The 19,687-nt window shown below is 41.8% G+C and overlaps 2 protein-coding genes across 4 annotated transcripts in view; both read left to right on the top strand.

Moving 5' to 3' along the window:
• The first annotated feature begins 81 nt into the window (after positions 1–81).
• On the top strand, positions 82–16,269 carry LOC124053456 (ATP-binding cassette sub-family D member 2-like). The gene is made up of 10 exons (XM_046378616.1): positions 82–1,304; positions 1,598–1,778; positions 2,353–2,474; positions 5,565–5,727; positions 6,506–6,600; positions 7,812–7,957; positions 9,160–9,305; positions 10,293–10,377; positions 10,660–10,785; positions 10,978–16,269. The coding sequence occupies exons 1-10, from the start codon at positions 360–362 to the stop codon at positions 11,180–11,182; spliced, it is 2,214 nt and encodes a 737-aa protein (XP_046234572.1). The 5' UTR covers positions 82–359; the 3' UTR covers positions 11,183–16,269.
• A 1,276-nt stretch (positions 16,270–17,545) lies between these two features.
• The window catches only part of LOC124053602 (kinesin-like protein KIF21A), a 33,373-nt gene continuing 31,231 nt past the window's right edge, over positions 17,546–19,687 (top strand). For 2 of the 3 annotated variants that reach the window (XM_046378898.1, XM_046378896.1), the window contains exon 1: positions 17,547–17,979. In XM_046378898.1, the coding sequence (XP_046234854.1) occupies positions 17,936–17,979 (44 nt within the window). In that variant the 5' untranslated portion in view covers positions 17,547–17,935. Of the gene's footprint in view, positions 17,980–19,687 lie in introns of all 3 variants that reach the window. The other variant, XM_046378897.1, reaches the window with a different exon arrangement.

Here is a 19,687-nt window from a genome sequence, read left to right as displayed (position 1 = left end):
GAAAAACGGTTCTGCAAAAGCGCAGGGCGGAAATAAATAGCGTCAAGTTAGCAGAAAGCGTCAGGACGTTTGGTAAAATTTCTTAAACAAATAAAACGTAGTGTACATCATTGTAGTGTTGGGAAAGTTGCCTTTGGGTTTTTATTTTGATAACTGTAACCGGAAGTACGATTAATGTGGTTTGTGTTGCTTGACAGTGGTACAAAATTGAGCAGGATGTAGCGGTACATGAACCGGACTCGCCTCACATCAATACAACCATCAGAAGTCCTTCTCTCTTTTTTTAACCGACGCGGTGAGTTTCGTTTGGGGGATGGGTGTGGTGAGGATTGTCAGCAGAGACGACTAACCTTTGAAAAATGTCCAACATCCTCGATGCGGCGTCCAAAGTGAGATGGGACCGCACGGCTGCGGCGAAGCGAGCCGTTTTTCTGGCGGCGGCTGCTTATGGAGTCAAAACACTGTACCCCATCATCTGTAAGCAGCTAAGCAAAAACAAAGATCCTAGGAATAACGGCCGGCTTTCAAAGGTGGAAAACGGCTCTACTTGTTCGGCTAAAACACAAGTGGACGCCGCCGACCATAAGAAGGCATCACCGGGGGTAAATGCAGAATTTTTCAAGCAGATCCTCGAACTTGGTAAAATCCTTTTCCCCAGGCTTGTGTCCAAAGAGCTCGGTTTGCTTTCCTTGCACTCGGTGGCGCTGATATCTAGGACGTTTCTGTCTATTTATGTGGCCAGCTTGGACGGCAAGATTGTCAAAACGATCGTGGAGAAGAAACCCAAGCGCTTCATTATTCAGTTGATCAAATGGCTCCTCATTGCCATCCCGGCCACGTTCGTCAACAGCGCCATCCGGTATCTGGAGTGCAAACTGGCTTTGGCCTTCCGCACCCGGCTGGTGAACCATGCTTACCGGACATACTTCACCGATCAGACCTACTATAAAGTCAGCAACATGGACGGGAGGCTCGCTAACCCGGACCAGTCCCTCACCGAGGACGTAATGATGTTTTCCCAGTCGGTGGCACATCTCTATTCTAACCTCACTAAGCCCATCCTGGACGTGATGCTGACCTCCTACACGCTGATACAGACCGCCAGGTCCCGGGGAGCCAACGCCTCCGGGCCGACCCTGCTGGCCGGCCTGGTGGTCTTTGCCACGGCTAAGGTCCTGCGTGCCTGCTCGCCTAAATTTGGCAAGCTGGTGGCCGAGGAGGCTCATAGGAAAGGCTACCTGCGATATGTGCACTCCAGGATCATTGCAAACGCTGAGGAAATAGCTTTCTACAGGGGACACAAGGTATGTATAGAGGTGGCAGGTATTGTGGCAGGCATTAATGTGGTGCCTATTAAATTGTGATAATCGCCACATTAGAAACATTTATTATGTTTCTTGGTACTACATCTGAATATCCATAATGCCAATTGCCACATCTTAGTTAATTTCATCTCATAATGTGTACATCAGAGTAATCAAATTGGTACTTGCGCACAAACAGACACAGTGATATTCACATCCCAAAACAATATTCCATCACAGAAATGCAGGAAGTGACCATGGAGCCATGTATTATAATACACTGTGCACTGTAGGTGGAGATGCGTCAGCTGCAGAAATGCTACCGGGCCCTGGAGCACCAGATGAACCTGATCCTGTCCAAGCGTCTCTGGTACATTATGATCGAGCAGTTTCTCATGAAATACGTGTGGAGCAGCAGCGGTCTGGTCATGGTGGCCGTGCCCATCATCACGGCTACTGGCTTCGCTGACAACGGTAAGAAGTCCTCAAGGTGCTCCAAACCCTTTGGAACAGGCCCATCCAATGTTAAACTCTCATACTAAGGACACTATTTTTCAGCATTGTCCTGTGGAATCTCATTTTGTTTGATTGTATCTGACAGTGTCTGGTGTGTAGTAAACCCTGTGTCTTTCCTTCTGTGGTGTAAGCACATGCAGGATCATTAGCATCTCTAAACCAACAGCTACTGCTTCCTCTTAAAACAGGAGCTACTTATCACGTGTGAAAACAGTAGCTGCCTCCCACATATCCCCGATGACAGTAAAGGTGCGAGTCTCTTTGTTTGCTGGGCAGCACTCCTGCCGTGCTAACTCTCCGCTGTCACTGCTGATATTTAAATAACTAATTTCCATGATATTATAATGCTCACTGGCACAAGTGTGAGAATGTGTCATCACTAACCTGACAAGACTCTCAATCAAATCAAAGGAAGTTTTGCTGCCAAAATAAAAAATGTCTGTAGTATTACAGTTTCTTAAATCATTCGTCCTGCTCCCCCACCCCCCACCCCCCGTCTTTCTTGTCACCTGTCTGTCTTTCCTCCCTCTAGAAACAGCAGACGGGCAGACACAGGTGATGGTGAGTGAGAGGACAGAGGCTTTCACCACCGCCCGTAACCTCTTGGCCTCAGGTGCTGATGCCATCGAGAGGATCATGTCCTCCTACAAAGAGGTGAGAACGACACATGCTGAAGTTAATGTCGTTTTGCCTGAGTGCATTATGTGTAAATCGCTTTTTCTGTAGTTAATACGATGTGAGCGCTCTCTTTGCCAGTTTCCGCTTCAAAATAACAACACAAAAGTCATAAAAAAATAGGTTAGACTATGCAAAACAATTTGTCCCAAAAAGCTACAGTGCTCACTTGTTGATCTACAGGAAATGAGTTGGAAACCATTTTGATTAGTTAATCTTTAATGATATAGCAGAAATGTCAAACACTCCATTTCCTGCCTTTTTAATGCGAAGCGTTGGCCACTTTTCTCTGCTTTATACTTTTGTAAACTGAATATCTTTGAGGTATGGATTTGCATTGGGTATTTTGTGACATGTAATATGTCAGTTCTTAAGAATTTGATTTGTTAGACTAAAGAGACGTATGAGTCATTTCATGGGTTTGAATGGAGAAGTGATCCAACAGATGGGTGGGTGGATGGATGGATGGATTAATGCACGGATTGACTGAATGATTGACAGATGCATACTGTTCAGTATATCAGTCACTCTCTACTTTCTCCCATGTGAAGCTCATCAAGCATGCACAGGAGTTTATTTGAGTCCTGAAAGAAAGAAAGCATTGAATGAAAGGCCTCGTTCATTGAGGGCTAAATCCACTGCATTGTAATCCCCCAAAAAATAGCAAGACCCATTCATGCATTCTCTCTCTCAGGTTGCATTTTGAAGTCCATAAGAGGATTTGGCTGGAGCACATTTGTGCTGAAGCTGTGTTGCACTACAGCTGGTTTGTACTTGTGTATTTCCGATCAGCATACGTAGTGTATGAGCGAGGGGGGCGTGCTTACTCGCGCTGAAGAAGGGGAATTGCAACTCTTTCAAAAGCGTGAGTGGGTTGTTGTCTGCTTCTTTAAGTGTGAGTCACCTCCTCTCAAAAACTCCCAGTTGTGCCACTCTACTCAACGCAAACACGCAGGGCCAGACACTCTCAAATACACAGAAGGCTCAAACCGCTGTGAGATTTTAGAAAACACAAGCCAGCTCCAGACAAATTGTTATATATCAGTCACGGGCAAATCTGTGGCAGAGCAGAATGTCCTGTCTGTGGTCTCTTTGCACGTCTCTGTGCTGAAAACATTTCCCTGGAAGACATGGGTTTTTGCCTGTATTGTGTGCAGTGCTGTTAGATGTGCAGCAGCAAGCCCCTGCATGTGCAGCCAAGAGATGTACGTGTGTGTTTGTGTGGGTGTGTGTGTGTGCAATTTTACAGGCACATTCCTTTGACAGTATGCCCTGCTCACGCCTCCAAACACTCTGCCTATTTAACATGACAGTGTACAGTGCATGTGTTTGTGTGTGTGTGTGTGTGTGTGTGTGTGTGGCATTCCCCAGCTGGTGTTTGTTCCTCATCTTGTAGACCCTGCTTTGTTTTTTTTCCCTTTTTGTTATTAAAAGGTTTGTTGTGTTCCTATCAGGAATTGATTGCTACCTGTTAGTTTCGTTGCTGTTAACAGCTTGTCTATGAAAATCCAACTGTTTTCTGCCCAAGCAATTGCAAAGTGGGTCTGAAATTCCAGTGTTCACATAGAAATTTTGCATTGTTTGGCCTTTTTGTACAACGATAGCTCAGAGTAGCTCCCAGGTACCGTCATTTCCAAATGATTCATTCACTGCAGTAAATGTCAGCTTTGATAATTTGCCAGGTGAAGTCAGCCAACTGATGTCTAAGACCACATTTGATAATGGAAATAAAAATTGAACACAAAACTTTTATAGGCGTTGATTCCTCAAGATTAAATCCACTGCCACTGTGGTGTCACTGTAGGTCAGCCAGCAGTGAATCCTGGTGTGTGTGTGTGTGTGTGTGTGTGTGTGTGTCCAGAGCTCCTCTCAGGGCTTAGCCTAGCTGTGAATAATCCTCCATCTGTTGATCTTTCAGCCTGCACTTGTGCATCTCCTTCTCACTTTGTGCTCAAACATTTTTCAGACAGATTGGAGAGGAACATGATCATGTGGATTAGTCTGATTTGTGCACAAAATGGACAGCAGGATACATAAGTTCAGTACCTGAATGCACCACCTGTTTTGAAGCCTCAAGAACTTGCTGACCTCTGATTGCAGTTGTTCTAACTTTTACAATGGGAACTTGTTATAACTGGAACATCACTGCTGCTGACTTATTGAAGCTGTATAATCAGTGGTGGTCCACTGATGTTGGTTACATTATTCTATATTTGTACAGCACTTTGACAGTATTCTAGTAAAATCGAACTTAAAGTAGGGATGGTGATGATTTGCAGCAGTTTTTAGATCATTCTGCAGTCTTTGCAAATTTCTCAGCCAGCAAGTTTGCCATAAGTCTTTCAGTCTTTGTCAGTTTTGTAGGGTTGCAACTTCTGAATCAGTTTTAAATATAATGCAAATAAGTAAATAATGTCTAAAATGCTGTTCTTCCATGAGGTAGAAATATCCCATTTTCATTAATGACATTTTCATTTTCTAACTGGAATATTATTACTATATATATAATATAATATTATTATATATATTACTCATGTGATGATACAGTTGATTATGATTGTGGTTTTGCTTTCAACAGCTGTGGAGATCAGATAGATCTGTGCTGAGTGATAGAAACAGAAATGTACCTGCATGTGTCCCTGTTTTGATTCCAAATTGTGCCTTCGTCCTCCTCTTGGACAAATTTCACTTTATTTGTGTTTTGGTTCCTTTCTTCTTTGAGCTGGTCACATTTCTGAAACCCCACATGATGTCCATGAATTCCCTGAATTGGTGTTTGTTGTTTAACATAATCAAGCTGTGTCAACAGCCTGCATTGTCTCACTGCAGGGTTCAGCACTAAAGCCAGAGCAACAGGGTGATTCCTCTCTTGGTTTCATCCTCATTTCTCTAAGCAGTTTTCACACACTCTCAACATGGTTTAGTATGTGGATATGTTTCATGTACTTTTATCAGCACATGGCCATGGTAGTGACCTGTCCCAGAGTCTGATCTCCTCCTGGGTCACAACAGCATTCCTCTGACTTTAGCCCACAATAACATGTGACCTCTGTGTGTTTGCTGGGACAGGTTACCGAGCTGGCAGGTTACACTGCACGGGTCCACAACATGTTTGTGGTGTTTGAGGATGTCCAGAAGGGTGTTTACAAGCGCTCCTCTCTATCAGCTTCAACAGGATCAGAGAAGAAGAGTAAGCCAGAGATGCACATCGATGGACCGCTTGAGATAAAGGGTGGGCCTGTTCTTCTGTGCACACCTCCTTCTGTATTAAAATAAACTGAAAGTGAGAAATGCTCATATGAGAAATTGCCACCAGCCTAACTGACCACACACATGCTTACTTACGCAGTGCTGGTCACACTTTTACCGCTTCTGCTGTCTGGAGCAACCTTGAGACGGTTGATTAGTCTCAGAGCGTTATATGCACTCCAATAACCCCAACTGAAGTCAAGCAGCAGTCAGTGTGACCTCTGTGTGAGAGTTCTTTTTTAGATATCTTCCTTACAGCTGTTCATTTGGTTGCTTTAGTCTTTACAGCCAACAGCAACCCTGAGCTAAGGGATTAAATGAGGGTAAGATAAGTTACAGTTAAATCTTTTGAACAACTCATTTTAATGTTCTCACAGTTGCCTCTCTGTTATCTCTCACCGGAGATGGCCTTTTGTTGCAATTTTAAAGTAGACTTTTTTTTGTCCAATTTGTTTGTATTAAGTTAAATCTTGGGTAAACCAAAAAGCAGATAGCAGTATCAAGGCCATAGGTCAGACTCACTACATAAATATCCTCGGGTAAACATCCATTTGACCTCAGAATGAATCTCCTGCTAGAGAGCACTGTGAAGCTGTGAGATAAGTGATGTGATAAAGAGGGATTTTTTTTTATTTTCAGCCCCATGATTCCTGCTGTGTAGGCATTATCCCGTCCACATGCGTACTTATACCTCGAGTCTAATCCACATTCATTTTTTCTGATCCTTTTTCTCCCCGTGTTCCTCTGCTTTGTCCCTGCAGGTGAAGTGATAGATGTGGACAATGGCATTGTGTGTGAGAACGTCCCAATTATCACGCCGAATGGGGACGTAGTCGTGTCTTGTCTGAACTTTAAGGTGAGACGCTTCTACACTGTTCTCTTTGGAACGTTTGTATTCTGTTATTTTGCTTCTGTTGTAAAGCTCTTCATTGCCAGTTAGAATTACTAACACATGGAAAAGCATCAGAATGCCACAATTTAATTTAAACTCAACTTAATATTACTCATTCATGTCAGGTGATGTGTTTGCAGGAGTTCGCTTTCAGCTGTTCCCTGAACCCTCCTTCGCTATTAGACTGCCTGAGGGTTTTTTGGTCTGTGTAGCGTTAATTAGCATTTCTAAAGAATCCTCTGTGTTCTCATTAGGAAACAGGTACAATCTTTAAGTGTCAACATGTTGCTCCCATCAGGGTGTTGCTAACCAAATATCAACTATTTGAACATTTCAGATGTAATTAGGACACTATCGCCCCTTCTTTTCTACATATAATGCACCATGCATGGTGAGCTGCCCCATGGTTAGGTATTTATAGATCACATTTTTATTTTAATTTGTTCTCAGAGCAACATGTGAAGGAGTGCAGGTTTATCTGGAGCTAATGTGTTTCCAGGTGAATGTTTTTTCAGCTTAGAGTGCACCAGTAGACGTCAGTGTAATAATGCTTTTAGATGAGAATAAGGCAGTTCCTGAGAAATCATCAAAATTAGTCATTGTAATTAGTATAATTATCACAAGTTAGCTGATAGACAATTGAGAGGTTAATTTTAACTGGCTAACATCATGTTAGCATAGATTATTAAAGTCACGCTGTCTGCTTTACCTATAAAATAAGGATTGGATGGCTGACCTCAGTTTGAAAGAGAAGATAAAAATTAGACTGTTGGTGTTTTTCATGATGAATGCTAGTCCATTTTTTTTTAAAAACTACATTCAGAATATAATGCATTTTCATGTTTTTTTCACTCACATTCGCTGTGCTGCTGCTCTGTTACCCTGTTAGCTGCAGGCAAACTACAGGCGATACAAACGAATAATTTGATGTGGCTTCCAGCTGCCACTCAGAGACAACAAAGACCTAAAACACAGAGCATGCTTTTCAAAAGAAAGGATCTCTGAACTGGCATTCAGATCTCTTGTGCCTTACACTATCATACTGTGTGTCAAAAGTTATACACCCACTGATGCTTCCCACCTCTCCAGGGCTTCATATCTTAATGACTTTTCATAATTATACTGAGAACTGAATCAGCTTATGGGGGATTTATAAAATTGTCTCTCCATTTCAGGTAGAGGAGAACATGCACCTGTTGATCACGGGGCCTAACGGCTGTGGGAAAAGCTCTCTGTTCAGGATCCTCAGCGGCTTGTGGCCTGTCTGCGGCGGACGGCTACACAAACCCTCTCCTCAGCACATGTTCTACATCCCTCAGAGGTATACACACAAACACACACTTTGACACATATTCAAATATCCCACATCATCGATTTGTACTGAAACGGCTATACCAGTAATCTAATCCATTGTAAAAGGCCCTGTGTGTGTGTGTGTGTGTGTGTGTGTGTGTGTGTGGCCGCTAAAGAGAGACCAGAGCTCTGGCCAAAGTGAAATATTACCACCCACACAAGGCTTGAAATACTTTCAATTACAATCATTTCTTTTTTATACCTCTCTCAATATCCCAGTCTTTTGATAATAAGTTGACGATCATCAAAATAAATAAAGGTCTCATTAAGGTACATTTGAAACAGTTTCAGTGTTTATATCTATTCCACTGTGATTTTTGATACAAATAGTCACCCACCACCAAAATGCAGAAATCTCAGAAATTTCACAGAAATCAGGAAAGTATCTCATGGTTCGTGTGAGCTTATTTTTTTTCTTTTCCTTTTTTAGAAGAAACTTGCCAACTTCTTGCGAAAGCGTCGTGACATATAAGATAATAATTTAACGATCAGTCAGCTGAAAATTAGAAAGCTCTTGTTCACTTTTGCTTTTATCTGTCTAATACAGTACTAAAATTACTGGGAATGTCTTTGAGTTTTGGGCAAAAATAAATTGTTTGAATACATCACATTCCAGTTAATCAAGACAATAATTCATCGATTAATCACTGATGAACTTAAATTGCATAAATGCCACGTGTGGTAAAGAGATAGATTGACATCTATTGTAGACATATGGATAATTGCAGTGCTTTCAACTTTAACAAGCAAGATGATCAATTTATCCTCCAAAAAGCGTGCCTGTAGCCCCCTAACTGAACAGAGCTGAACTGACAGCAGTTTGAAACGAACAATCAAATGTAATCTTACCCAAAGCTCCTGAGAGCAGCAGCTCAGCTGACTCCCTCCTGCACAGCTGGTGAATATTTTATACATAGGATGAGACAGCCACCTGGCAGTTGTAACAGAATCCAATACTTTGTTGGACAATAGAAACAACAGAGGCACATTGGGTGTCTTTCTCTTTTAGCATTTGTTCTTTAAGAGTGTAAAAGTTGTGCCCCTTTGAACACACACACACACACACACACTCTTTGTCAGGGTGTTCTTTTCATTAGCACCCTGAGCACTTACTGAAATTAGGGCTTAACAAAGACACACTTAGTGGTTAAAGTGTGTATGTTTCTCCAGGCCATATATGTCCATGGGATCACTGCGGGACCAGGTGATCTACCCAGACTCTGTGGAGGACATGGCTGCCAGAGGCCTCAGTGACAAGGACTTGGAAGCCATCTTGGCCATAGTCAACCTCAACCACATTGTCACCAGAGAGGGAGGTAGGACAGTAAAAAATAACAACTTGCAATTGAAGACTTAAGAAACACACACACAAAAAGAAGCTTAAAAATAGCGCCATGACTTTTACCTTCTTCAACACCAGACAAGTTATTTAGCAAAACCTCCTCCAGGGCACAACCATCATAACATAATTCCCTTGTATAAGCAGACACAATTACTAGGCAAATCTAGAAAATATAACTCTAATGAAGACAAAATATATTAAAAAAGTAACGAGAACTCAGTGGACAAAATTACCCACTACCCATTACAACAAAACAGAGTCAAATTGAGTTAAGTCATTTACAGTGGGTAAGATGTTGGTGGTCTCCACAATCCCTCTTTTAGTGTCAAACGTTCTTAATTTTGACTTTCAAATCATCAAAGGTTTGTAAAATTTGCACTTCAAATTGGAAGTGCCGGTGCAGTTTTTCTGGTGTTTTGAGATCAAACTGATTATGTATGTCTTGGATATTTCTTGTATTGCCTAACCTTGAGTCTAATTGTGGCTAATTGGCAGCCACTCCCCCCTCATTGCCAAATAAACACTTCTATTGTTGTGAGCCAACTACTGTACAGAGATTAGAGTAGCAAGAGGGTTTAATTTATGAATGGCTGCACTGTGAAAATGTTGAGAAAGGTCTTGGTCGCACACGCATGTGCGGTAATGGATCATTAGTCATGGATGTGCGACATAACTGGAGAGGATTTTCTGTTAAGAAAATGTCACACAGAAAGCTGTCTTTCATTTGTTTTTCCAGTTTGTAAAACCCGTTGCTCAAAATGCATTCATGCAAAGGCCTAATTGAGTTTCCACTATGCACTTTCTTCTACACAAAATATGTTTCCAGACGTCTCCATCTTGATATGGATAAAACTGGAAGTACTTTGCTGTCAGCATCTGTAATCCCAAAATATCACAGCCCATAAATAATTCCTTGGTAGCAGGTTTTTCAAACTTATGCGATGTCTTCTTCTGCGTCCAGGCTGGGACGCCGAGCTGGACTGGAAGGACGTGCTGTCAGGAGGCGAGAAGCAGAGGATGGGCATGGCTCGCATGTTCTACCACAAGTAAGGAGAGGCAGCATCATTGTTGTCTGATATTTCACTGAGGCCAGCTTACCGTCATGTACACGGCACATGACACAGGAACGTGAGCTGCCGACTTTACTTCTGACATGAACAATAAGCCTTTGTTAGCCGTGCTAGCAGCTCAAGGCGTGGTGTCGTCGTATAAATTAAAGATTTTCTAATTTTGCACACACAGATAATCTTCCTGCATAATCAACATCATTAGTTACCCACTGGATGGGTATAAGCTATGAAACAGCAAATTTCCCTTGTGTATGACAGGCCTAAATATGCTCTGTTGGATGAGTGTACCAGCGCTGTGAGCATTGACGTGGAGGGAAAGATTTTCCAGGCTGCTAAGGATGCTGGCATCTCACTGCTGTCCATCACGCACAGACCTTCCCTGTGGTAAGACACATCCTACGGAAAACTGGCTTCTATTCAATAAAAGAGAGTTAGAACATGACAGATCACTCTCTCCAGAAATGTGCTGGACAGTAACTGAGTATTCAGGCCTTTACAAAGAAATTTATTGCTTACACCAAATTAAGTGTACGTTGTTTCACTCCCGCGCTTTAAATTGTCCTTATTTGCTTCCAGGAAGTACCACACCCACTTGCTGCAGTTCGACGGGGAGGGAGGCTGGCGCTTCGAGCAGCTGGACACAGCGACGCGCCTCTCCCTCACCGAGGAGAAGCAGCGGCTGGAGGCCCAGCTGGCAGGCATTCCCGAGATGCAGCATCGCCTCAACGAGCTCTGCAAGATCCTGGGAGACGACTCTGTCCTCAAAACAGCAGGGGAGTGAGGGGGGGGGGAGGGAGGGAGGCATGGGAGAGAGGGCTGGAGGGAAAAAGAAGAAAAGAAGTGGGGGCGGCGGGGCAAGCGTGTGAGATGAAGAGCCAATGAAAGGGGTTGTGCTTGTTGAGAAGCGGGAGAGATCTTAATGCCAGCTACTCTTCGGTCTCTCCTTTGTCCCTTTTCTTTCACTCTCTGCTTTGCCCTCCAACCAGAGGAGTGCAGGGAGTGAGCGAAGTGGATCCACTAGTATTATTCCAACTTCTTGTTACGCGCATTCACTGCATAGATTTTCAATCTTTGATTTTAGCATACATCACTTTCAAGATCAGTTTGCCGCAGTTCAAAGTGGTGAACGTGATAAGTCCGGATTTAACCGACGTGATTTATTTGTTTGTTTTGTAGCACTTTACTCTGCTTTTAGGGGGCTGTTTCTGTTTGTTGTGGTAGCTCTCAGTGAAACTAGCTGATAGCTGCATCTTAGCTGGAAAACTTTTCGGGTAGAACCACTAAAATGATGTCCAAAGCAGTATTCCACGCCCGGTGTACTGGGTTGTGCAGGATTCACTTTTGTCATAATATAGCAGCCGATTTTTGTTTTTTGCTGAGCTAATGTGACTTCTCGATTTTAAGGGGTCAAAAACTATTTTTCAAAGCTGTCACAATTTGCCTTTGTTTGTCGCGGTACAATCCCTCTTCTTATACCTCGTCATAGCCCTTGTTAGGTTGTTACAGACCCATGAACTGCTCATATGGGCTCAGTTGCAGACTTACAAGTGGAGAGCAAAGAAAATGAGCCGGTCTGGGGTCTATTATTAGAGTGATTAGTGACGCAGATCTAAGAAAACTCTAAGAGTGTGGTTTATTGAACAAATCCAATGAGCTGAAGTGGCCCTGTTCAAAGAAAGAGGATCAAGAGGAAGCTGACCCTGGTTGTCTGGTGTGTCCATGAGCACTCACACAACCACAGGTAGCCACTCAGACTGTGTAACTGTCAGGTACACACACACATACACACACAGGGCAGCTGTTGAAGCTCTCCCCTGTGTTGACACAAAACACACTCGTGTGTCTGCTGTGTGTCACATGCCTGCTGGGACGGATCATTTTCTGTGGGTCCTTTTGAGCCTGTTATTCATAAATACATGATGCTGGTTTAGTCAGATGATGGCATTAAGAAATCCTTTGCTAAAAGTCTTTGTTTCTCACCTTTCTGAAGTGAAAGATGTTTATCTTTTAATATCATGAAGTGTGTTTACATGCACATAAATATTTCAGCTTATAGTCAACATGTTATTCTAATATGAGGCCTTATCAGTTTTGTTCGTGGATAGCAGATGTTGGAGCTGGAAACAATTTCGTTTTTGGCTCAAGGACACTTGTTGGTTGCCTCTTGACTGATGGCTGGCTGTCCTCTTGGCTGTATACAGGAATGATATTATAGTTAAATTGTTTTTGCTCATTTAGCCTCCATGTTTGTTACCAACAACTTAACCGGAAGTTGTGATACTGTGAAATGAGTGATTTGTTACATTAACATTATTTTGTTCTTAGGAAAAAAGTTGTAGATGCTTTGTTTTCCTGCGGTGGTTCTTAGCTTTGGTCAGGGCTCCTTTTACAGTGTGTTCTTGTTGTGGTTCAGACCTGTGTATGTGTGTGTGTGTGTGTGTGTGTGTGTGTCTGAGTGAGTCAAAGGAAAAGAAAATTAAGCAGATTTTTGCCTCCTCCCAGATTGTACAGGAGAGGGTATCGTGGGTGGGGAAGCAATTGATGTTTGCGTCATTAGTTTATAATCTGTCAGATTCCACCATCGGCACAAATAGTTATATTTTTGCAGTTTCATACATTCAATTGGGCCTAAAGCCCTCAGAGCAATACAAATTATGACTCAATCTGAAAAGCAAAAATGCAGCCAGAAACATTTCCTTTTTTTTTATTATTATTATTGTGACATGTGAAACAGAACTTTTCTTGGTTCACCTTGAATTTCATGTTTCCTCTGTAAAAATGAATCCACAAAATATAACAGAACCAACTGAAAGCGTGGAAGCACAGCAATATGGTGAAATCTGCCACCACAAACAGGAGAATCACTGGATTAAGATATGTTATTCTCAACACTGTACAGCCTACAGGACTTGATCCACTTCACTTTGAGGCTTGAATGACTGGTACAGTGTAACGTCAGGTCGTCTCACTCGTACCACTGGTTTTTATTGTGCCTCTGCTTGTTGACACGCCACCATGTTTGTGTTGCAGGGGATAGACAATCAGTCACATCAGCAGCAGAATACAAACACTGCTGCATTTCAAAACTTCATACACATTGGGTTGTTGCTCTCTGCAGAGAAATAAGTGAGCACTGATTGCACGTATATAACTGCATCTGCATCGTGAAGTTTGTTATGGAACTTGTAATGTTAATTGTTGAGTATGCTTGTCCGCGACTCCCTCAGGCCTTTTGTTAGACCGAGCTGGGCCTGCATCCAGGAGGAACAATGCAACATCTTTGCCCCACTGAGATTTTAAAGCTTTACAGCCTCCCCTTTTGGCTGTCAGTGTACAAGCAAAGGAGCATTTGGATGCAGCCCTGCTCTGCTCAGGATGATGGCTGCTAGGTTACACAAGAACAAAGTTAATTTATTTTCCCCCAAAAAATGTGACCGAAGAAGAAAAATAACTAATTCACTGAAACATCTGAAACATCAGTGCAATTTTCCTTTAATATCTAAAGGAACAATAATTGAAATGGTCTGTGATGGCCTTATAATGTAATCTGGACTGCACACAAAAAAATTCAGCTTTCATCCGGTATGCAAGTGAGCATCAAAGGCATTACTGTAGGGCTTAAAAATGGCATGCCGAGTCTTTTCAACTGCATTCTGTGCTGGAGTATCAGACCTAAAGTAAGATGTGTTTCTGTGCCATCAGTCAGGGTCTGTTGACAGGAGGCCAGGAAGCCGCTGAATGACACAGAGTCTGCCAAGTGACACCAGAACATGAGGTCAGCTCGAGAGCAGACGGTGCCTGAAATTCATGAGGCATGGCCCCAGCTTCTATAGTTAAAGACTCCCAAGTACTGTTATTTCATCTTGAAAGGGTGGGATAATAAAATGATGAGGTGCCATTTTACTAGCAGTGAGCTTATTTGTCTTCTAAGCACACTGAGTTTAAAATCTACCTACTGGTAAGAGTTAGTTCTCCTGTGAGCAAGAGCCCTGAGCACAGCTGGGTTTGTAGGTGCTGGTTACAGTGGGGGATTAGTATCTATTTATTACATATTTAGGGACTATTGTGTGAAAAGTCCTCAGTCTGCCTTTATTCTTATTTATCTTTGTAATTAAAATGGCTGTAACGAATATCCTTATGTTAACAGTGGATCACATACATGTAGCTATGTGAATGGGCTGCCGTTGTAACGCCGAATTCTGTGACTGACGAATCCCGTGACTCTTGTCTGCGCTGTCTACTGGACAGCGTGATCTCACTCACGCAGTTGAGTTCGTTACGCAAACAGCGTAAACTTACGCAAACATTATAAATGCTTACCCTAACTCTGACCGTAACTTGCGAAAAAATGTGTGACTGCGGTTCCCAGTAGCAACAGCGCCGACTAGAGTCGCAGAATTCGACGGTCACAGCATTCGGTGTTACACCTATAGTGACGAACACACAGACATCCAGCTTATTGTTTTGGTTTTCCGGCCCCAAACTTTACCGCTTTGACATTCTCCTGTTTTCGACCTGACGGACAGCTAATTAAAATGATGAAAAATGAAAAAATAATGCTCATGAAGCCGGCTATATGTATATATTCTATCTGCCCAGCACAAAAATTAAAGGAGCACCTTAGCTACTAATTACTGAAGAAATTGAACATTTAGCTAGCGGCTAATAAGCCTGACTTTCCCACCGGGAATTGATAGAAAATGTAAATATTGGACTTAACGAACTCTAAATGAAAGTCCTCTTATAGGTGACAAGTTTGCTCTATGAACAGAAAATGGTGTGTTTATGGTTAGTTTAATTTTTAACTTGTTTCTGCTGCCCCCATGTTGCCAAAATCAATTATTGCATGTTTAACACTTTTTTTCTGTCAGTCTATTTTTGACAGAATTTCAGGGATGTTTAAGGGGAAAATACCCTCTACATTTCCGTTTGTTCAAATATGCACCTCATCATTTCTTATCCTTTTAGTCGACCAATTAAGATGGCTTAATTCTTAGTAAAATTAGGCCTTTAGCAGCCTACTACGCTGCATGACCCTGGTATATACCATAATGACATCCTTACTAACAAAACTTTGATACTCAAAAGTTTTGCATTCTGTCATCCCTTTTGTAAGTAAGAGATTGAATGTATCCATGCTGTATGATGAGGAAGCATCTGAAGATTATGAAGACAATGAATACATGCGGTCAGGTCATAAAAGTTTCCTTTTTGATGAATAATTATTTCATGATTGTGTTAATAGTGCATGTAACATTGTTTTACTAGAACCACATTGTGGTGTTTAAATTTGGATTATACATGTTTGCAAACTGGAATAATGGGAAGGAAAATTGTTTGACATTTTTAGCTTGAGTTAGTTTATTCAAGAGGTGTAGGACAGTCAAATCAATATTTATGACAGGCTCATCAGTGACAGAATGGTATGAGAAGGATGGGTGGATGACCATGAGTACAACAGTTCTCGGACTTCTAATTTACTGAGGGTGTTTTTTGAGTTTTTGAGGTATTAATTAGACTGTCCTGAACCTCAGAAACGACATACAGTGATTCTCCCTGAGTTCCAGGGATAAATACACTTTGTAGTTACTACATCAGTACTTTATAGAGAGCTCTGTTTGTAGTCACAATTCCATACATATAGCTGTTTTTGTTTTATTTTTTAAATTCCTGGAACTGTAGCCCAGACTTAAGTTATGGGGATCTCATTGTGCATGTATAGGAATCTGTATTCTTTAACCTTAGAGACAAGAGAGGTACATCTGCATAAAAGTCATCTGTTCAAAAATCATGTGCTAAGGTCACTTTATGTTGAAAGATGAAGATGTATTTTCTTGTAAATAAAAAATACAGTTCAACCTTGAAAAATGTTGCATTTTTTCTTCACAGACTTTCTTCTGGAATTTACACATTTTCAGTACCTTCAAATAATTGTTGAAGTGCTTAGATTAGTTGCAGGTTTTTGTCACATCTGTATTTCCTAACATTTAGAAATGAATGTCATGTTATTTATAGCCTGAGTAGGTGGTTATTAAAAATAAACCTGTCACAGCAAGCTAAATGTCATGCCACCTTCTCACTCTGTGGAATAGTTAGGCTATGTGAGGCTATGTGGCTAACAGTGTCGGGCCTGATCCTGACAAACAGCAGAATTCAGGTTTTAGGCAGTTTTAATGTCTGATTCATAAGGGCCCTGACCTGCTCTGCTGTTTCTATTGCACAGGCCTGGTGAGAAACTGTGTTCCAGCTCCATACGTCACTTCAATTCAAATCAGTCAAGTGAGTCTGAAGACATCTGCTGGCGAGATGAAGAAGGCACATCGCTGTCATCACTCAAACAGTGCGATACTGTGTATTGACCACAAGGTGGCAGCATGGCCAAACATCCAGGCACCTTGCACACGCCGTCAGTAAGGCAGCTTGTCATTTAATACTGTAGTGTTGGAAACATCAGGAGTTCGTTCACCCTTCCGCTCAAACAAAATGCATTTGGATTGATTGTGATGGATTTCACTAATTACTTTTTTATGAATCAGTGTTAGCTTATGACCAAAGGCCAAACAGAAAGACAAAATTACGTGGAAGAGTGACAGTGACGTGATTAATACAGCTGGCCAAGTAAAAGTTAACAGTATGCACCACTTACTGTTTGTCTGTATTAACATAGGAATAAAATGAAATATATAATGAATTAAAATCTAAGACATTAACATAATATTGTATAATATAATCCAACAATATATATATATAGCGGGTAAGTGGTCACATTCTATAACATACAGATTATAAAATACAGTAATATAACATATCATATGAGTAAAGTATATTGTAGTATATGATAGATGATATGCCAATAGAAGGCAAAATAAGAATACCATACCATAATACCACAAGAACAAAGTGTATAAATCAGTCAAACAAAGAGACAATAAAGATTTGTTTTGAATGCAGTTTCCAAACAGATTCACATGTTTCTTAGAGTCTCGAAACGATCTATAAAAAACGTAAAAATAGATTATATTTTTAACACTATTATTATTATTATTATTATTAAACATTGTCCCTCCGTGTGTTCTGTGTCTGTCCCCTGTGTGGATTGGTCCAGCTCAGGGGGCGGAGTTTGGTTACGTCATCAGTCTGGAGAATTTACGCTGAGTGGATCATTGCTCCTTCCACACACAAACACAGGAACGCACCACTCTCTATCCGGGAGTTAGGGCTGAGACGATGCCCCTGGAGAGGTGACCACCGCCGGATCCCCGAGCACGTTTCCTCCGACTATGGAGAACAAATGATTCAGATCAGAAGCAGCCGCTCCATCTCATGGCTCCATTAATTTCCAAGCGGGCGCGGAGGAGGAGGAGGTGAGTGCGGCGGCGGCGGCGGCGGGAGCTCAAGATAGAAGCGCTTTTCTTGGTGGTGTACAGGAGGGAGTGGGGACAGGCGGCGCTCTCCTGTCTTCTAAGAGGATCAAGAAAAAGAAAAATCAAGCTATTTTTAAGCCGACTTCGGACGATCCTGCTGCGGTGGCAACATGAGCAGCGGGCCGGATGAGAGCTCTGTGCGAGTCGCCCTGAGGTAAGGATGCAGCTGCAGACCCTCCTCTCCAAAGATGCTCCTGTTTCACACCTGCTACAAGCATGCTCATGCTATTCCTGCTTTTATTGTTACTTCACCGTCCATCTTTGGCCATATATCCAGCTAACTTACTTCTAAACAGCCAGTCTACTTGTTTCAGTGCTTCTATTCTTCTTCTTAGAATGGCTCTGAAACAATACCTCCTCTTTCTCCAAATGCTTTTATTTTGAAGCTGTTCAGAAACATGCATGTTCTCTTCTCCATACCCATGACAAATGGCTACAAATAAAGAGCATTACATGAGCTTCTTTTGTTAGTACCTGCACTTCATGTACATGCTGTGTAGTGGATTTATGAATGGAGAGCTCACCTCTGAGGGATTAGGCCAAGGAAAAGCCTATAAATCTTCACTTACCGTGCGTCTCCTGTAGTCAGAATGAAGCAGAGAGTTTTTTAAATTTACTGCATCTGATTCATTTGTTTCACAGTTTGTCTTTATCTCGTGTATTGTGGTGATGGTTGATTTTCAGGCTGTTTGCGTTTGCCTTATCATACTGATCTGACCCTTGTCCCCTTGGCCAATCCATGCTGTCCCTTACAGAGCAGACAAGACGAGATAGTCACTGTCTGGTCACTGTTTACATTCCCAGAAGTGTTAATGGTGTAACTGTGTCTGTGGAGCAGTAAGACTGGACAAAAAAGATGTCCAGACAATAAGCTACACAGCAAATCAACAGAAAGACATGAGAGGGCGGCGGCTAAACTCGGGGCAGGTGCTTTTCTGTGTGTGTGTGTGTGTGTGTGTGTGTGTTGGAAGGGCAGCCTGAAACGTAATGCGAACTGGAGGACAAAAGCAAGTTTCTCTCATGTTTCTCCTTCCTCTCTGCCTTGCTTGTTGTCTTGCATTCAGACTTTGACCCAGAACTCTGTTTATTGAGCTGACTCAGTTTACCAGCCTGTCTCGCTCTTTCGTAGATAGTAAATAATCTGTCAGTATGTACCATCATGCACTGTCTTTGTTTGGTCCCGTACAGAGTCCTTAACATTACATTCATATTGTGAGGTTACATTTGTTTGACCTTCCTTAATAATACAACATCTAGGGTTAGAGTTGCTGTTTTAAGTTTTAAAGACATTTTAATCTTTGCAACACACACAACCACACATGCATGCACACAGGCTGTTGATAATGAGACAAATCAGGCTTCAGAAAGGTGTGTGTTCATCTCTCTGAGTGGAAACTTGCTATCGTATCCTCTTAGAAAGTGCAGGCTTCGTTAATTATTTGGAGAGCTTTGTCGTCTTGTTTGCTAGTTGGGTTTCCACCTTTAGTTCTGTTGATGCTCAGTCGACGATTCGTTGGCTTATTCTTCCATGCTTTCATATGTTTTTCTTTCTGTCTGTCTTTCATTATTCTATTCATTCATTTCTTTGACTGAAGCCTTTGAACCCATTCGGCGATTGTGTATAAACCAACATATTCTCACTTGACAGACGTGTTATCAGTGCAGTTATGTAAAGATATTGTTAATGATAAAGCTATTAATTTTATATTAGGCAGTTAAAATGACATTGGTTAAGATGATAAGAGATAAGGATTTTATTAACATGATGCTGTAAAATTTGAATATTTCACATTGGAAAAGAAATATCGACAGTCATTGCCTGCAGAAGAGTCAGCGGTTAAGAGCCTCCTCTGAGGTCATCT

This window comes from Scatophagus argus, chromosome 22, assembly GCF_020382885.2.
Source record: "Scatophagus argus isolate fScaArg1 chromosome 22, fScaArg1.pri, whole genome shotgun sequence".
Taxonomy (NCBI): domain Eukaryota; kingdom Metazoa; phylum Chordata; class Actinopteri; family Scatophagidae; genus Scatophagus; species Scatophagus argus.
This window is presented reverse-complemented; position numbering and strand designations above follow the sequence as displayed.

Coding starts and splice junctions, on each gene's coding strand:
- LOC124053456 (XM_046378616.1), top strand. CDS start 360: ATGTCCAACATCCTCGATGCGGCGTCCAAAGTGAGATGGGACCGCACG. Junction 6,601..7,811: donor TGTCTTGTCTGAACTTTAAG/GTGAGACGCTTC, acceptor TCTCCATTTCAG/GTAGAGGAGAACATGCACCT. Junction 10,378..10,659: donor GCTCGCATGTTCTACCACAA/GTAAGGAGAGGC, acceptor TGTGTATGACAG/GCCTAAATATGCTCTGTTGG.